The sequence below is a fragment of the Balaenoptera borealis genome (assembly GCF_965194805.1).
Source record: "Balaenoptera borealis genome assembly, chromosome: 1".
In the NCBI taxonomy this organism is placed as follows: Eukaryota; Metazoa; Chordata; class Mammalia; order Artiodactyla; family Balaenopteridae; genus Balaenoptera; species Balaenoptera borealis.
This window is the reverse complement of record NC_138860.1, coordinates 133670194-133691056: the sequence shown is the minus strand read 5'-3', so window position 1 is coordinate 133691056 and position 20863 is coordinate 133670194. Positions and strand designations below refer to the sequence as shown.

The 20863-nt window shown below is 33.7% G+C and overlaps 1 protein-coding gene across 3 annotated transcripts in view; it reads right to left on the bottom strand.

The window, feature by feature from the left end:
- Nucleotides 1-20863, bottom strand: part of ANKRD13C (ankyrin repeat domain 13C) — an 82286-nt gene that overhangs the window by 27308 nt on the left and 34115 nt on the right. For all 3 annotated transcript variants that reach the window (XM_082358191.1, XM_082358190.1, XM_082358192.1), the window contains exons 4-7: nt 16159-16244; nt 14934-14979; nt 10393-10459; nt 5703-5847 (exon numbers count right to left, since the gene is read on the bottom strand). In XM_082358191.1, coding sequence (XP_082214317.1) covers nt 5703-5847; nt 10393-10459; nt 14934-14979; nt 16159-16244 — 344 coding nt within the window. The remainder of the gene's footprint in view (nt 1-5702; nt 5848-10392; nt 10460-14933; nt 14980-16158; nt 16245-20863) is intronic.

The following is a 20863-nucleotide window of genomic DNA, read 5'->3' as shown; positions in this document are numbered from 1 at the left end:
TTACAGATTTCAAAAAAACAAAAAGGACCAATTCTAAAAAAATGTGAAGTGCTAGTTACTCTAAAAACAATTACAGAAGTGTAAACTTCATATAACTAAATAAGTTAGAATTATAACTAATTATGAATCTAAAAATACAGGACACATAAAAAGTGTACTCACACTCTTCCAGATATGTAATGGAAACAATACTAGATTACCTATTACAGAAGTACAAAGTATGCAGAGTAATTGTAAAAGATTACTTTAAGAATTAAGTAGACAGGTCTGAGACAAAATGCCGGTAAGAAGGTTTTGTTTTCTTTAAGTATAGATGAATCTTACTTTAGTTCTTTTTAATCTAAAGACCCACCACTATGAGCCTTTCTTTCCCAATAGTTTTAAGTGGAAGGAAGGAAGGGAAGGAGGGAAGGAGAGAGGGGATAAGGAAGGAAAGAAAGGAAAGGAGGCCACATGGGATCTTCTCTATACACCTTATAGAAAGAAAAGGAATCCATAAATATCAACCCATAATTTCCAAACTCAATTAGCAGCCTTGTTTCAACATATTCCCCAGTGCTGGCATATAATAGTTGATCGATAATTATTTTTTAAAAGAGAAAGCTTTGTGCTTGTTTCAGGGACAGAAAACTAAGAGACCAGGTACAGAAGAGTAAATGAGTAGGTATTAGACGAGGTTCTATTCTAAATATAATAGGCCAAGAGAGATTCTGTGATATTTAGGACCCCAGAATCCGAAGAAAAGAGGGAGAAAAAAGGCAGAACCTAGAGAGTTGACTGGAGAATGAGAACCATCCATAAGGTTTACAATAACTAGAGGCTCTATTTTCCCTACCTCCTGATTTCTAGATTCTCAAGAGGCCCACTTTCTATTTGTCACCACAAACTTTCACCCAGATATAGCCCATTTCCTTCACCCTTACAAGTGAGGGATAGAAAATCTTGACATTAATGCTAAGGCTGTAACAGGTGAAAATGTATTCCTGGTAAGCCAAACGAATTCTGAACACAGTTTCCTAAAGAGAAATTTTGACTGGCATAGATTGTACAGAACTGTTAACCATCATGATGTAAATATATTACAAATCAATTAGGATTTTATGTACTAGCTTGGCAACAACACTATATACAACACTACCTATGAAGAAATTTGCTTTAAGTTTCAAACATCCCAATTTCAAATAAACTTTTGAAACATAACTCTTCTATAAATCATAGACTATCTCCTAACCACATCATTGAAAAAGACCTGTTGTTAATTACATTCATTCAACAAACATTTAATGAACAATTATTACTTATGTATACATATTAGGATAAAAAACAAGTATTCCCTGCCCTGAGGATTATTGCTCAAAATCTAGCATTTCTGTATTCTTTTAGACATAAAATACACACACATATACCCTAAATACCAGACCACTGGTGATCTCATTGATACTATAACATCAGCTAATACTTACACTACTAGCCTTAATCTCTGGCTTCTCTTTAGTACTATCTTTCCAACTCATCTATTGCCCAGTTAGCTATCCTGCTGTTATTTAAAACATAAGAATTCGAATTATTTAGTACATATATGAGAGTCTAGAATAAGGGTCAGCAGACTATGGCCAGCAGTCAAATCCAGTCCACCATCTGTTCTTTAAGTAAAATTTTATTAGAATATAGCCATACTCATTCATTTATATATTGTCTATGGTAGCTTTTATGTTAATAACAGCAGAGGTGAGCAGTTGTGACAGAGACCATATGACCTGCAAATATATTTAAATATCTAAAATACTGACCCTCTCCCTTTACAGAAAGACTCTGCCAAACTCTAACTAGAATGTACTGATGCTGTATTAGGTACCAGAGACTACAACTAAAAGAACCCCAAACCTCTGAGAAGCTTAGCCCAAAAAAAGAAGAAAGCCATAGAGACAAAAACAGCATTAGAAGCTCTATGGTACCAGATTTAGTGAGAACATCAAGAAAACAATGGTCACTTGGCAGATGAGGAAGTAACACTAAGTAGGTGCCCCACCAGGGTGAGGGAACAAGAAGAAGGGTATCCCCAGAATTGGAAACAATATGAACAAAGGAATGAAACACTAAATAGCCTGGAAAAAATTGCAAAGAGTTCAGCATGAAGGTTATCTATGATAACAGGGTAAGAAAAAGGCTGGAAAAGTGAACAAAAGCCAGGTCACAGAAGGAACCATGGCATGCTAAGGAACTTGGATTTCATTCTTCAGGCAACAGGGAACTTTTAAAGTGTCTTTAAGGAAGACAAGTGTCATGAATTTGTTTTCAATGTTCAACCTATCTCCAATATGTGAAATAATTTAAAAGCAGACAAGAAGGGGGCCAGGAAGATCATTTATGAGACTTTTGTGACAGTCCAGTTGACATAATGAATATCTAAATTATGGCAATAACAACATGAATAAAAAAGGGATAATTATAAGACATGAGGGAGACAAGAATAACCACACATGTTCTCTAATTAGGAAACGTGAGAATACAAGAAAAGATGTCAAAAAAACGCTCCAATTTTTCTTGCTGAACAGAGAATGATGTCAATCACCAAAGGAAAGAAAATGGGAGAACGGGCACCTTAAAGGGAAAATAATGAGTTAAGTCTTAAATAAGCTAAATTTTGAGGTACCTAGGAGACACACACGATATCCATTAGGCATTTAAATAGATAGGTCCCCACTCAGAAGATCTGAGTTACAAATATATACTTGTGAACTATCAACTGATAAGAGGTAGGGAGAGCTGTGGGAATGGAAGAGATTATTCTGGCAATTTGTAAAAATGAGAACAACATCAAGCGCATATCAATATTCAAGAAGAGAGCAGAGAAAAGGAAACAGGCAAAAGAGAGTTAAGAAGGAGATATGGGAAAAGAACATCTAATGATCAAGGTCAAGTCATAAGGAAATGCAAATTTTAAGAACTGAGTTACCGATAATAGCAAATACTTCAGAGAAGTCTATATAAAGAGAGGGTTGAAACAAATACACTGATTTTAGCAACAGATTCAATGTGAAGGTCATCTAAAACCCCAAACCTGTTTCCTTTTCCAAATGCCCCAATTCTATCAGTGGCACCACCATCATTTACTCTGTATTGTAATCTGTTCAGTGTGCAATAGCATCATGCTTAAAAAAACAAGGTACATACCTTAATTTAAAAATACTTTATTGCTGGAACTTCCCTGGTGGCACAGTGGTTAAGATCCGCCTGCCAATGTAGGGGACACAGGTTTGATCCCTGGTCCAGGAAGATGCCACATGCCGCAGAGCAACTAAGCCCATGAGCCACAACTACTGAGCCTGTGCTCTAGAGCCGTTGAGCCACAACTACTGAAGCTCGTGTGCCTAGAGACCGCACTCCGCAACAAGAGAAGTCACTGCAATGAGAAGCCCAAGCACCAGCAACAAAGAGTAGCCCTGGCTCGCCGCAACTAGAGAAAGCCCGCACACAGCAACAAAGACCCAATGCAGCCAAAAAATAAATTAAAAAAAAAAAAAACACAAAACTTCATTGCTAAAAAATGCTAACCATCATCTGAACCTTCAGCAAGTCATAATCTGTTTGCTGGTAGAGGAGTCAAAATATTTCGAGAATTACCAAAATGTGACACAGAGACACAAAGTAAGCAAATGCTGTTGGAAAAACGGCACCAATAGACTTGCTCAACACAGGGTTGCCACAGACCTTCAATTTGTAAAAAACGCAATATCTGTGAAGCGCAATAAAGCGAAGTATGCCTATAACCATAAAAACACATATTTTCCCCTCTTCCATTCTCTCCCTTTTCCAATCCATCCTGCATACTAGCTGTGTGATCTTAGCGATATCATTTAACATTTATAAGCCTCATTTTTTCATCTATAAAATAGAGACAGTACTATTTAGACAGGTTATTTTAAGGATTTAATAAAAGAGCTTTAAAGTATTTATAGTCCCAGTATGCTGGCATTTAATGCTTAATATATGATAGTAATTGATATACAGTTGGCCCTCCATATCTGCAGGTTCCGCATCTGCAGAGTCAACCAACCAGGGATCAAAAATATTTGGGGAAAAAAATATTCCAGAAAGTTCCAAAAAGCGAAACTTAAATTTGCCATGCAGGCAACTATTTACAAGGTATTTACACTGTATTTACAACTATTTACTTAGGCTTTACATTGTATTAAGTATTATAAGTAATCTAGAGATGAATTAAAGTATATGGGAGGATGTGTGTAGCTTATATGCAAATACTACACCATTTTATATAAGGGACTTGAGCATTTGTGGATTTTGGTATCCTTGGGGATTCCTAGAATCAATCCCCCGCAGATACCAAGGGACAAACTGTATACTATTAATACAATGCCACTATCCATAGCACCTAGCAGTGTCTAGCATTTATTAGGTCCTTGATAAATGTTTGAGGAAGAGAGGGAAGGAGGAAAAGTCAAAAAACTATTATATATAAGATTAATTCATTTAAATTACTTTTTGATCATATCAATACCTTGTTTAAGAATCTATGACTCTCTATTACCGACTATAACAGATCCTAAATTATTTTATCTGGCTGTTAAGGCCTTCCATAAACCATGTTCCTATGCTCAGTAAGAGAAACCTTCACTGCAGTCAGATAGATTGCTTTTCTGTTTCCCAAATAAACCATTCTTAGTCCTACTTCCCTGACTTTACTCATCCTGTTTCCCCCACAAGGAATGTCTTTTTTTCTTCTCTTCGAATACAAATTTTCCTTGCTCAGTGCCAGTTAGGAAACTATTTATTTCAATAGTACACATACAAGGTAACGAAGGTCTTGTCAACAGCTTTGACAGTAGGAGGGTCTAATCTAAGAGATGTTGAGGAAAGGGGTAACAAGATGTGGTAAACGTAAGGAAAGGAAATGGTGAAAAATAAAAGCCACAGTGACAAAACAAAATATTGACCTAAAAACATTTGTAGGGCTATCAGTGATATATATAGATACTAGAAACGCTTTTTCTTTGGTTTATAAGCATTCAGGGAACAACGGATATAAGATAATGGTGAATATGGTCTCTCAAAGGTCGTTGTGGAGGCAATTCCAACATGGAGATATGGTGTTTAGAAGCGGTATAATTTTGTACTTTAAGAGTGAAAAGACGGAGAAAAGAAAGGTGGCCAAAGAGTTGGGAAAAGTAAAATGGTACAGACAGAGAGCCAAGAGAGGTGTTCATATTAAAGAGATAGAGATGGTTCACAACAATAAAAGAAACTAAGATAGGAAGATAAATGGGGACAGGGTCAGAACAGGTTCAACAAATGAGAACTATGAGAAGTTAGAGTTTATTTAACTAGGAGATCATCAGTGAATTAAGAGCAAACAGACTCAGTGGATTAGTCAGGATAGAGAACAGATGATAAAACTTTTTTAAAAAACTAGAGGTAAGAAAATGAAAGCTTTAGGAATGAACCACCTCAATTATGCCTTATGCCTTTTAAAACAATTACACCGAGGCTTGGTTGCATACACAGACTTCTTTTTTTTTTTTGGCCGCACCCCGCGGCATATGGGATCTTAGTTCCCCAACCAGGGATCGAACCCTCACCCCTTGCATTGGAAGGTGGAGTCTTAACCACTGGACCACAGGGGAGGTCCCTACACAGACTTTTTTAAACCATTTACAGGAATACTGATAAGACAACATGCTCACCTCATGGTGTATTCGCTGATAAACTTTTTGTTCATTGTCTAATACTACAAAAGATTCAGAGGGTGCCGCATCCCCATTGAAAATGAAGCTTAAATCCCCTCGTTGGCACTTCATGTCAGTAAAGTCTATGAGAGTAGTGTCAAGCCTGTGAAAGATGGATAGATGAGAAATTCTGACAAATAAAATTTCAATAAAACTTCATTTTAATTAAACAAGTTTTGCTCCTTCTAAACTCAAACCAAGATGCTAATACCATATTTCAAAGTCAAATTTATAGATAAAAGTTAAATTTAAAATATCTCATTAAAAAACACCAAAAGAATATTTAAATATATATTCAATTTTATCTATATTTCATTTTTCTGAATATATACTTCATTAATCCAGCAAGAAGAAGGTTGTTTCCCCATTGTTGATGCATTTCTCTAACTGTACCCTTATTCTCTACCATTTCCTATACTGTGGCTACTCCATAAAAGTTACGTCAAGGGGGAAGGGCAGAAAAGGAAACCAGACCTGTCTAACATTCTGTGATACCTTCAAGACCAAGTTGCTACCTCAGCAGAGTACAGCTGACCCTTAAACACCAGGGTTTGGGGCGCTGACCCCCATCCCCTCCACATGTAACTTCACAGTCGGCCCTCCGTATGCACATTTCCACATCCTCAGATTCAACCAACCTTGGATCATGTAGTACTGTAGTACGTATTTCTTGAAAAAGATCTACGTATAAGTGGGCCCAAGTAGTTCAAAACAGTATTGTTCAAAGGTCAACTGTATATAAGAGAGGTATAGCCATGGATGGACCACATTCTTAGACTAAGGACTGTGTGTCCACAGTCTTGTCCTTATGATCTGCATCTATGCTTATGCTTGATACCAAACCTTTCTTCATCCTTCAACTCGATAAACCATTTAACTTACTCTAAATTCTTGGCCTTTCTGCTTGACTTCCCAGATTCAGATTAGTATTCTTTTTCCCAGCATTTTCTTTTCCAGCATCTCCACAGCCTGAAAACATTATGGATCGTTCCTATGGCAAATATTAATGGACTCACACATTTGTATGTTTGTTGTGCTCATTGTAACCAAGACCTGGCATGGTCGATCCAGTGGGTTGGTCTCAAATAAAATCTACAAATCACTACTTGCTGAAATTTGGGAGAATAATGGAATGGAAAAGTTCACAAGTACGCTGAAGCGCTTCAATCTTGCACAAGGCTTTGTAGGAGATCACCACATCAGCATATCTCTGACTGATTGCTCAAAACACAGTACTTAATCTAAGAAATAGGTTCTCACAGCTGTTAAGAGATGCTGATCATGCCCAAGGAAACTCCTTTAAGTCTTTGTGAGAGATCCACCTGGCTACTGAGTTTCTAATGCAATATAAGAACTCATTACTTCGTAGGTTTTTCAGTTCTCACCATAGATAAGGCAATGTGAGTGGGCATTTTTGGTTTCCCTTTATAGGAAAAGCTGAAAAATGAAACGTATTTCGCATGCTGCATCAAAAGAATAACTAGGGTTACATATAATTTATCACCAAAACTAGTAGTTTTTAAAGGTGAAGGTGATACTGTTAATAATTTTACCAGGACAACAGAGGTGAACAGGGAAATAGGGTTATTCTATGTATAAGAGGCTCTTTTCTGAGCCATATAAAATATACACACCCCTCAGAACCGAATAAGAAGTGAAGGTGATACTGTTAATAATTTTACCAGGACAACAGAGGTGAACAGGGAAATATGGTTACCCTATGTATAAGAGGCTCTCTTCTGAGCCATATAAAATATACACACCCCTCAGAACCAAATAAGAAGTCCTAAAAAAAATACCAAGTCACCAGCTCCTATATGAGTGAACTCTACCTGCTGCTTTACAGTTGAATTCTAGTCCCTGGTCCACTTCCAGTGGCCTGCTACTGTACTACTGGTGCCTGTACTACTAAACATATCCTGTTATTGCTTGTACATGTGGTGTAAGAGAAAATAATGCCAGTAAAAGGGGCTTATCCCCTACCTCTATAAGATGTGGGCTACTGAAGTCTCAAAAAAGGAACAGATCATTTTACATGCGTGGCCTATTTGGACTCCAAGCTTCAGCTACCAGAGAACTCTATACCCCACAAAAAAAGAAGAAAAGGGTCAGAACAGTCTTTTGCCTCCATTCCCTTCTTGCCCATCCTGGGTGAGAGTAGTAGTGGGTTGCAAGGGGTGGGGGTAGGAATAGTGAGAGAAGAGATGTACAGAGAGACAGAGAGACAAAGACAGACTGACACTGGCAACATTTGAGCCCTTAAATCTAATTTATCATAATGATATAATTTATAATATAATTTTTATATAATTTATCACAATGATATTTTAATGTATTAACTAGTCCTTGGCTTTCAGCTTATAAGCCTAAATACTTTTAATTTTGCCATGTAATTCACCATGAAGAACAAAAAATTCTTTATACAAATGCAAAGATTTGAGTAGAAGATGTTCTGTTTCAGATAAAAACTTGAAAAATGCCCAAGTAACAGTGAAAAGGAAATAGGGCCTGCTCGAAATAGGAAGAGCCTGACTGAGAAAGTTTGCAATGATTATTTTAGTCAGTGGTTATATATAACCTCAAAATTATTAACAGTGAAAATATTTGTTAGTATTCTCAACAATAAAGTTGCCCACACTTTCCTATTTCTACTAAAGTATTAATTTCTCTTTGACAACAAAGAAGATACTTTTTTTTTTTTTTTGGCCACATGGCCGGCAGAATTTTAGTTCCCCGACCAGGGATCGAACCCGCGCCCTTGGCAGTGAAAGCGTGGAGTCCTAACCACTGGAACGCCAAGGAATTCCCAAAGAAGATACTTTAAATGATCACATAGCTGTCATAAGATACAAGTAAAATTCATTTGAAGTGATGTTTAAAAGAACTAATCATCTCCTGATGTTTAAATTTGAAAGTTTATATTTAATGTTAACAAACTTCTTTTTCTTTAAAATAATTCTTCATCTATGCAAAAAACCTTTGCCATACATCCTAAACTGCAGCTTCTCCATTAGTCTAGTAAACTTTGTTTGATAACTAGCACTTTGAACCTGTCACATTTCTCCCTCAACCTCGGCTGCTAGTAAGTCCCAGGTTTCAGAGTCTTGCTAAACTGCAGTAGCTTCCCTTAAACTACATTCTTTGACACAATTATTCTCTCTCAGCTTCTTATTCTCATGTTTCTATCTTAACCATTTTGTGGTTTTTTTATCATCTATATTTATTAGGTAATATGCATCATGTCATTTACTTTTAAAAGTCATATATAAATGCAAAACAATTTTTTAAAAGAAAGAAGCTCCTTTTCTCCTAAATTTAAGAATCAAACAGAACTAAAACTAACCTTTACTTAAAGTAGCATATGGAAGATAATACTATTCTCCCAAGTTATCTACTAACTTTGGCAAGCACCTATATTAAGCATTTTTAAACTGATAATTTTTTGATAACCATAATACATTGTTAACAATAGGCTACTGAATTAAATCTACATCATTATCAAATCCTTTCCTAGTTTTTTCATCTATACTTTTCTGTATTTTCCAAGGTTTCTATAATGACCATGAATTTAATGTGCATGAACACTTTCATCATCAGAAACATCTGAGGAGGTTATTTTTAAAAACAAAATCACAGAAGCTTCTACCTTAATAGAATTTTGCTGGAGAATAATGACCCTAGAACTTACTTCCATCTAAAGATTATCTCTTCATTATAATTTAACATATTGAATAATAAATCTCATAAAGAGTTGATATTTTAAAATTTCTGCCTTGTGACATAAGATCTGACAGGAAGTCAGAGAGGTCCTGGCTCAGTTATTAATTTGCAATATGCTCATAAAAATCACTTCACTTGTCAGAACGTTCTAATCTATAAAACGAAGAGTTTATATGAGATAACCTTTTAAGACATCACTAGTTCTAGACCCTTACATACTCAAATTAATATTCTGGATTTGTATAAGATACAGACATGTAAAATTTTATGTATATATAAATATACTAATAGATATGAATATACTAAAAATTGGCATATTCACCAGCATTATATATAGCTTAGATATATATAATTTATAAATATACCTATATTAATAGAAAGCTAAAGAGATAATGATAAAATACTGAAATAAATAAAATAAATAGATTCCCTGTGAGATCCAAACATCAATCTTAGTTTTAAAAGGAAACAGAAGAAAATTAAAATTAGCCTTAAAGTGTTCACTAGAATGGATAGATGACTGAACAGATGAATGGCTAGAAGCATGGATGGGTAGACAGGGGAGGGAAGGGTTGGAGAGGGATGGAGGGAAAAAAGGACAATAGTTATGTCCTCCTTATGTGTCCCTTATTCCCTACAAAGCTAGGAAGAGGGAGATGACCATCTTAAATCTTCTTAGTGTTATATCATGATCTTCACTCTACTTGCCTTCCAGATAGTCTACAGTTAAATAGTAATACCTTTGTTTTAGTCAAGATTTTATGCCTTTGGTTCCTTATCTGTAGTATCTCAAAGGAGATAAAATATTGTGAATATATTACAACATGTTATAAAATACTACATCCAAGTATAAGCTATTACTACAAAAAGAAAAGCTACCTCTAAATCTCAATTATCTGTTACTCAGAAAAAAATCAAATCACCTTACCTGATATTGATACCTTGTTTGTATATTTTACATGCATCAGAAGGCAGAATTCGGGAAAGTAAAGGCACTGTATTTGTAAAAAGAAAAGGCAAAAAATAACCACCTAAAGTTCTGAGAGATTACAAATTTTTTAATTAGAAGAAGAGTAATGTAAACATTTTACTATTTCACCAAAATTGTAATAATTTCCTTTAAAATAGTATTTTCCACTTAAAAATAATATACAAAGCAATTCTGAGCAACTTCAAATACCTACTATTTAATTGTAATTGCTGTATGGTTCACCACCACCCCCCACCAAACACATGTAAGAGTAGCAGAGTTGATATAATGCCACTCTTGGGTACATATTATAGGATATTACTGTAAGATGCCCTGTGGTAACTAAATCCTCCTGAATGGGTAACCAGATAAGCCTGGATCCCATCTGATCCTCTAAATATAATTGGATTAAATACCAGAAAAGTAATACGTGTAACAGAAAAAGACACTTTTAGAGCTAGATAGTCGAATTTGAGTCTGAATCCCAAATATGTGGGTTACTTAAGCTCACTGTAGCTCAGTTTCAAAATCCATAAAATGCAATCAGACTTACAGATTTCTACATTCCAGTGTTGCTTACATTCATATCACAAGCTATATTCTCATAGCTTTTTATTATTTATTATCTGCTATATTTTGAGGAAATACGAGTTATTCTATGGATAAATAAATCTACATAACAGGCTATATAATTAAACTACCACATACCAAAAAAAGAAAAAATGTGAAACTCAAAATTCTTGAAATTAAAGATTACATCACATGTACATGTGTATGTAAGTGGGTGTGTGTATCTATGTAAGATATATTACATGTATATTTTACAAAACAGTGTTTTAAAAATGGGTGATAAATCAACCTGGGTTAGAAAGAAACAAAGACTTTGGAGAAAATTAAGGGCTAGTTTTTTAGTTAACTTTTTCAAAAGCATCAATATTTGCTCATTAACATTAAAGGTATACCAAATATAAAAATGTCTTTTTTAAATACTGAGAGGTCATTTAATCCAAAATGATTTCCAGCATTGAAGACAGTTTTCTAGACTTTTTATTTTATAAAAGCAAGAAAATTTTACGTCCAGAGGGAATATCAACTAAGAGTTACCCTGGTCAAAGAACATAAGAAATCATTTTCTGATAAAATTTTTCCTTATATGAAACAACAGAAGTTTAGAAGATTAATAATGGCATAAATCTACGTAAATGATCAAAGCTCCTCTTTCATGCTTATTGAGATCCAGTTTTTATGTCCTTAAATATTTGGTGTAGCATGAAAAAGATGATTACAAGAAGAGAGCATTCTAACAATTTAAATTTAACTGATTACATCTTTTGAAGTAGTATGGTAACCTATAAAAACAAAACTTAGAATCACATACCAATACCCATTTATCAAAAATCAGAAAAGGAGGAAGAGAGGAATGTAGAAAAAAAATAAGAAGCTTGGGGTTTGACAAGCAAAAGTTAAAAAAAAAAAAGATATCATTGAGAAAAAAAGATTTTAATGCATTCCAAAAATAAAGCAATTTTCATTTTCCCAATTCTGTGATGACTTTTTCTTCCCCCATGTAAACTGAACAATTAGGCTGTCTATATCTTAAGTTACCTCAGCATAATCTGAGAGTCTAACACAGTACTCCAAAGGCAGCATAATCCTCTGAACTGAAAAATGGGAAGTCTCAAATTTTAATTTTGGTTTTGCTATCACTTACTCCCTGATTTTAAGAAGAGTTTCTAGGTCAAATGTTTTCCATCTATAATATGCAAAAAACAGTCCCAAATACAGGATGGATATTCTGTAGATTATGAGATAAAGAAAAAAAACTATTAGTTTTTCTGTTGAAACATGCTATATACACATAATGTTAAATTTGTAGTGATTATAAAATTATTTAACACTTTACAGTATCTGAAGGGCTTCCTTCAAAAACATGACTTCACTTCATCTACACCAAAACAAAGGCTTGAAATAGGTGGGGCAGTTATTATTATCCCCATTTTTAAAATGAAGAAACTGAAGCTCAGGAAAGTTACGTGATTTGCCATGTCAAACAGTTAGGAGCCAGTACTTCTGATTCCAATTTAAAGCTTTTCCATACCTAAAAACTCAAGCTGGAATAATTTAGTCACCTTCAGACTTGCTATTAACCAAGTCTGAGGCTATTTTCAGCCAAACACTGAAGGAGAAAGAGTAGAGTTTGTGGGCTCCACTACCTCTAAATTAAACTTAATGCCAGACCTCAATATTTCTTAACTTCCCCTTATTTCTGGGTTGCCTTTTTTTTAAATATTAGGTGCTTTAACAAGGGGAGGAACCATGCCTAAACTCTGGAAAAAAGCTTGATAATCAAATCAAATAATAGAGATTATCCAATTTTTTTAATCCGAAGTGTCTAAGCTAAATCTAGCCAATGAGTTTAGTTTTTTTTTTTGTTTGTTTGTTTGTTTGTTTGTTTTCAGGAAACTTAAAATTCTTTTATTGCTCACCTAAAATAACTGCCAATGAGTTTAGTTTTTAAAATTATAGATGACATCTAACCATCAGGTGCTAATAATTTGACATGAAATCAGTAAAAACCTTTATCAACAATGAAACAGATGGGCTGACTTTTTTGCATCAAAGTCAAGTTCTCAAAGAAGCAATACTTTAAACAAGTACCTCAGTGGTTGCATAATGAACTTGATTATGCAACATTTATAATGTGTTTATAACTATAGATCATATGCACAATTTCTAGAGTAATTACATCCATTTCTGTTTCTTCATGTAACTGAAATGTCACTTTTAAAATATTTTAGAACATTTTGCTCAGCAACATAAAGTGACTATCTTAGAATTCAAACCACTAACAATTACTAAGACAATCAATTAAAGAGCCAGTACACTCAAGGGACAACCTCAGTTTAGGATCGCCAAGAATGACTGGGGTCTTTACAGATAGAAAAAAACAGGATGAAAAAACAGTACTCAGGCTTTAGACCAATCTAACTTAGACCTCTTTTATTATACAGTGCTATTACAAACCTTTTTTTCTCTCAGTATTCTAGAACACTGGGACTTCTGAATAATTTATAGAGCATAAAGGACTATCAGAGTTAACAAAATCATGTGTGATCTTTTTTTTTTTTTTGACCATGACATGAGGCTTGTAGGATCTCAGTTCCCCAGTCAGGGATTGAACCCGGGCCACAGCAGTGAAAGTCCAGAGTCCTAACCACTAGGCCACCAGGGAACTCCCTCATGTGTGATTTTGATGGGGCCAAAACTAGCCTGATGAGCTAAAGTTGTTAACAATGTTAGAAAAAACGATTATATTTAGGGATTAAAATTTTACATTTAGAGATTAAACACTAGAAAAACCTTAATCACCCATGCTGTACAGTATTATGCAGCTATTAAAAAAAAAATGAAGTACTTCCTCATGAACTAAAATGTAAGATACCTATGATATATTAAGTAAAAGTGACAAAATGCATAATGATATAATAGTATGATCCCATTAAAAAAAAAACTAATGCTGAGGCTATATATACATATATACATTTATATTTATATATATGTACATACACACACGTTTGTAAGCATTGAAAAGAGTTTGATATATTCATATGAAACATTAACAGTGGTTTCTAGAGTTGTCAGTATCTGATTTATTTTTATGATTACTTTATGATTTATTTTTATGATTATTTTGGTGATAATAAGCATTCAAATATCTTTAATATCATAAAGATTAATTCAGATGCTTTAAAAAACACACATAAGCACACTATATTCAAACCTATATATAGATTACATTAAAAAAATGTTTAACCCAAAAGTTAGTGGTTTGGATAGTTGTTTACTTAGTAAAGTAAATGTCACTAGTATCAAACTTCCTATTTGGACACGAAAGTTTTCTCCCTAAGTAGACTCATGTTTAAAATGGGGAGGAGAGAAAACTTACCTTGCCAAGGTAAATCAATAAATGACTGTAAAATATCTAGGAATTAACATCTTTCATAAATAAGTGGAAGAGTGTGCAACCAAATAGTATGTTAAAACAGTGGCTATAAAGTATGCAATAAAAGCAGCAAATGTGATTGAAAGATGACAAAACATACAAAATCAATTAATGTTAACCAAATTCTTCACATTCAGGGATCTAAATACTATATGTCAAACTTCCCTAAATTCAGTAATCTAATAATCCCATAATTATTCTTCTCTTCCCTCTGAAAATTCCTTATATTAAATTATTATAATATTTGAACTGGCATTTTATTTAAAAAAAAGAGAATTTTTAATCTTAAAAATAATAATTATGAAAGTTACTAACCAGGCTAGTATAATTAAGTATTACTATAGGGCTTTATAGCCATTACATTCAACATGATGAAAAATATTTTAATTTCCTTAGGGCAATATTTGTTATGTTAACATTTCTATATAATAGTTATATTTGCACTTGCATTTCTGCATACGTACATATTTTATAGTAAAATATAGCACACTCTTACCCCAGCTTTGAAAATCCCAGTGAAGTTCTAGATAAAAGTCACCTAGCTGAGAAATGAAATATGAATAATTATTGAATGCACACCTTCGTTAACAGCTCTTATACCTACTTAATATTTTGCTTAAAAAAAAAAATCTGTTATCATTAAAGGTCTATAGACAGGAATAGGAAATAATTTCAATGTATGGAGTTGGAGAAAGAACCAAAAAATATATATGGTTATTACTTAAAATTACATTACAATAGCAGACATTACTACACATATCTACAAAGGAAAACTCACACCACTCTAGATTTTACAAAAACGTTTTAATCACATAAGAACATATCTGAAACTGACAGGCATTTAAATTTGCATCAATAAATATTCTATTTCGCATAACAATAAGTAGTATTGTAAAAATAATAACTTTAGAAGTGTTATTTAAAAAATTAGTAACTTCCAAAATGATTATTGTGTAGGCTCATAATGGTCTAATAAAATCACCCACTGCAATAGAAACTTTTTTCTATAAAGTGATAACACAGGTTTACTAAATCTGAAATAATATGTCATCATATGAGATCTATAGAGAACGTTTTATTTCACAAATTAGAAGCTAAACATCAAAGACTATAACTGTTCAGGGAACTATTAATCAAATATTGTCAAAAAAATTTATCCCTTGAGACTTCAAAAACAAAGCATACCTAAAAGAAGACATAGTCATGATGATATATCTTTCTCCCACAGTTCTTTCACGCATCCAAAATACAGAGGAAAAAAACAACAGAAAACAAACCTCTCTCCCTTTCTGTGCCAGCACACCCAGCTCTTAACATCATGAAGTAGGACAGACAAAAAGAGTTCTGTTACATAAAGAAAATGCAAACTGCTCCTAAGGCAGTAGCACTTCAGCTCATAGAAAATCTTTCAATCCAAAGGACAAAGGAAAACTACTGCCATTAATTATGACTTACCTCCTTTTTTCTTAGAGCTCTTACCTAATTTATTGAAAGCAATAATTCTTTATCTGCCTTCTAAGATCAAAGCAAATAATGCTGCCCATAAGATTACACATCATAATCAGAGTATTTTGTAATGTCATTATTGCTTAATTGAGGCAGGATTTTTACCATTTCTTGACCCTTAATAATTAGTGAGAAATTAAACTGTATTTTTAAAATGCTTAAAAGTAACTTGCAATTATCCTTTAGTGCAAAATCAGCAAAGAAATTTAGCCTACCTCTTTCAGGGCTTTTAATAATCGAGGTCGTTTTTCTTCAACACTTTCCCTGGATTGCTGCTTAAGCTTCCTTAAAAGAGCTGTAACTAAAATTTAAATTTAAAAAATTTTTTTAATTTAAAATAAATTTCACCATGCTAGACTGCCAATTACACCTCAATAAAAAATTTATGAAAAACAATTTCACCATGCTAGGAAACACCACTGGCTTATTACACAGAGATATAATATAGATACTGTGAATAAGTTAGAAAATACCTTTAGCAAAACTGTTATGATCCTCAAGGAAAACTGAAAACAGATACCTCGACATCAACTTATTCATACTAGTTTTGATAGTTTTTAATCATCAGTAGGCTTTATGTGACTGAGTCAAGATTACCAATCTCAGTCAGATGATGCAGTGTCCTGTTGTCAACACTGATCTAAAAGATGATCTCAAAGATAGATCTCAAAAATCCCACTGGACATTATTTTTCTAAAAATGTAATTATCTGCAATTGTTACCAGTTGCATCTGTTCTTCTTTCACTTGAGGCTGTACTCTCACATACCACCAACACAGCATAAAAAATACTAAAATGAACCCTATTCTATCTGTGAAAAGAACTTCTGACTCTAATAAAACCTGAAACCCCTCAGAGCGTCTTCTCAACAGTTAAGAGATGGAGATTTAGACAAATTGCCTAAGCGCAAACCACAGCATTACTACTTATTAGCTGTATAAACATGGAACACTTAATTTCCCTAAACTTCAGTTTCTTTCTTTCATATGTCAATTAAGAATAAAGTGAAATCTGCTACATGGAGTTACTACAGAGGCTCTATATAAATTGCTTACTACTGTGCCTGCAATTAGGTAAGTATAAGTTTTGTTTATTAGAATAAAGGTCTAAAATTAACTAGCAAAATCAATCAATCCCTAACATTTATTAAAATAAGGGAAAATATTAGCCTTGAATGAAATAAGATGAAAAAATGTACAGAGGGGGGTAAAATGTATACATCAATACATGCTGATTTCCTCCTGGTCCTGTTTTCATATACATATATATACATACAAACAAATAAAAATACTATTATTTTTACTATTTTACAGTATGCACTCATAAACTACTTAATGCCTATGTGGAATACAGAAGTATAAGGGAAGTATAAGGTTGGGGGAAAAATAATGTGGAAAGAAGACAGTAATAAAAGCTTATTAAATCAGATTTGTTTTGTCCACAAAGGCCAAATTAGGAAAAGCTCAGGGAAGAATATGAGAAATAGTAGAATCTACACTTATTTTTAACCACAGGTCTAACTTTAATCCCAATGTATTTTTAAAAGTCAAAAATCAAAGAGCAATGTTTAAATTACTAAAGGTCTTTTGGGACAGAAGAGGATGAGACCTAAAAGTCAGGGAACATGGGACCTAGTTTCAGTTATACACTAGCTCTGTGATCTCGGTCAGCAGTTCCCAAACAGAAGTCTACATTTCAGTGGCCAACTGTTCAAGTTTCCAGTGATATGCAGCCAAATGAAAAAACTGGGAACCAGGGTGGATTTTTTTTCTTTATAAATTATATTCTTTTTTTAAATTTAAGGACTATTCTTTCTACTATTTTTGGTTTCAAAATGTCTTTTTTTTTTTTAATGAACTTGTGATCGCAGAAGAAAGTACTTTTAAAGTTCTTATATGCTAAAATGAAAAAGTCAGCTACTCTACATCAATCCTTAAATAAAATTCTTTTCTGGTCTATAAAATCCAAATAGTGTGAGAACCAATGACCTATATAAACATTAGGGTTCTTTACAGATTCAAATTTATATGAATCTGGTTAACCTTCATGTTCATTATAACTTAACTTTAATATCAAAGCGATATTACCTAAATGTAGTAGAATTTTTTTTATAATTCTTCTCCACTATAAAGGCAAATACTTTAATAAATGTTTATTCAATCTACCTTGCCTTCAAATTCAAACAGACCCCTGTTGACTTAAAGAACAAAAAGAATTAATTTCCTAAATAGAAAAGATATCAATGAAAAGCAGAAGTCATATAGTTTCCATTAACTAACTATACTGTAATTGACTGAAGACATTTAGTGAATAGAAAATTATGTTAAAATGACCAACCATTATTAAAAACGTAGTGACAACAACTATATATAGCATAGTAATGTATGCAAAGAAATTCCTGTTCTATGAGACTTCACATTAAAAATAACGTCACCTTGTGGAAGCAGAAACGAACACTCAGAACACAATTAGACAGGGACTTCCCTGGTAGCCCAGTGGTTAAGAATCCGCCTGCCAATGCAGGGAACACAGGTTCGATCCCTGGTCCGGGAAGATCCCACATGCCGTGGAGCAACTAAGCCCATGCACCACAACTACTGAGCCTGTACTCTAGAGTCCACGAGCTACAACTACTGAGCCTGTGTGCTACAACTACTGAACCCACGCGCCTCGAGCCCATGCTCCGCGACTAGAGAAAGCCTGCCCGCAGCAACGAAGACCCAAAGCAGCCAAAAATAAATAAAATTAAACAAATAAATTTATATAAAAAAACACAGTTAGACAAAATTACCATCATTTTGGGGGGAGGGTCAATATTTGTACTCCCATACTGTAAGAATCTTATTAACAGTGATTGATAATGAAAATAAAATCAGCTTTAGAGGATTTGGATGATATTAGACAGAATTCATACAAAGGCTCAAATGAAGAACTCCAAAAAACCACAACTAATTTAACTTTCTCTTTCCTTCTTCTCCCATATAGAGTACTTTTAAAGTTTTCAGTTTTTTGTGTCTCAAGTTTTTGGAGCTATGCCCTACTGCTCCAAGTATTACTTAAATGTGTATCTTCTGCCTTCTACTTCCATCTGTGCTCCAGTCTAATTATCTCCTACTTCTTACTTGTACAGTTCCACCTGCATATACTACAGAAAACTCAAATTCAACAAACCTAACACAAATTAATTAAAATCCATACTGTTCTTTTTCCTATTTTCTGTATATCAATTAATTAATGATAGCCATTAATCCATGATAAAGGCTTTGGAATTACTCTGAATCCTTCCATTACTACCAGTATCCAAGAGATAATCAACCACTGTAGATTCCTTCATTTATCTTTCTAATCTATCCCTTACTTTTCTAAATACACTGTTCTTCTTTAAGTCAAGTTTACCACATTTGTTCTAAAGATTGTTTTTCTAAAAATCTCTTGCCTCCCAACTCAATTAAACAGTCTTCGGGCTTATCTAATAATGTCAATTCCTGCTTTAAAGTCTTCTGAGGTTTTACAGTGACTGGAGATTGAGATTAAAACCTTGAAAAGCACATAAAGCAGATCTCAGTCAGTGTGGCTCCTTTACCATCAAACTTCATCTCTCAAAACTACCCTTCACCCCTTCACCCGTGGTTGCCATGTAGCCTCATTTAGGGAGCCACACTGAAATATACATTGTTCCCTAAAACGTGCCTTGTTCTTTACATTTCCATGCTTTATATATATTCTGCTGTCATAGGCTAGAACGTCCTTACCCACCTTATTAACTCCTAAAATCCTTTGAGACTCAGCTTAAATAAACCAAACACCTTGCCAAAACTGAAATTACTTCCTCCCTCATCTTTTTTCCTCTAGTACTTTGTGAATACTTCAGAATGCTGCAGAATATTCATTAGTTTCTCTCCCCCAACTAAGATGAGTTCCTCAATGTCAAAGCTAATCGCACATTCCTACTACGTTTCCAATGCACCTGATATGTACTTAAGAGACAAATAGACAATCCCTACTCTAAATGAAGCTTACTGCCTAATGAAAGTGGCAGGTAGCATTCTGGCATAGTATACGGGCAGAGAAAGCTGCCTTGTACTTGAACTGAGATCTGAAGAATTATAAGGAGCTGGGGCAGAAGGGGAAGGATATGTGAATATGAGAAACTGAAAAGCCAGCAGAGCTGACATACAGAAACCATGTGGAAAGAACAAGATAAGGATGGAGATTAAAAAGTGACATTATCATACTAGATCTTATAAACCAAGTTAGAGATTTTCGTCTTCATTTTAAGAATAAGAATTTTTAAAGGGTTTTAAATAGGAAAGTAACATGACTAGAAAAAGAAACTAGAAGAAAATATAATAACTCTCTGGGTGAAATTATTTCCTTTTTTTCTTCAATAATTTCCTAATTTTCTACAACAAATGTTATTACTTTCTTAAAAGAAAAAAATATTTTAAAGTTTTGAACATCTCAGGAGAGTTATAGTAAATAAAAATCCTAATATAATACTTCTCAGAAAAATGTTAATTCTTGATTAATCTCAAATTTTCTTTGCAGTTTTAATTTTCTTTGTTCTAGGAGCCAGAAATGAAAGGATGAATAAGAAAACATATTCATGACTTGAGTTCTCATAAAGATTATATCATCAGGATACAGTGTAGGGAAAAGACATTGAACAGTTATTTAGAAGTGTGCTGTGTGCTGCAAAGGAAAATAATGGACCACTTTGAAAACATATAAGAGAAGTTAATCTACTTAACGAGTTGGGAAAAGAAATATAAAGTTGAGACCCAAATGAAGAAGACTGCCAGTTCCTGATAAGACTGCAAACCAACACAGACTGCTGTTTCTTTCCCTCCAAACTAACTTTTGATGTGCTACAAAAATAAGACAAGAGGCTGATAGAATTCCTAAAACTACCCTAACATA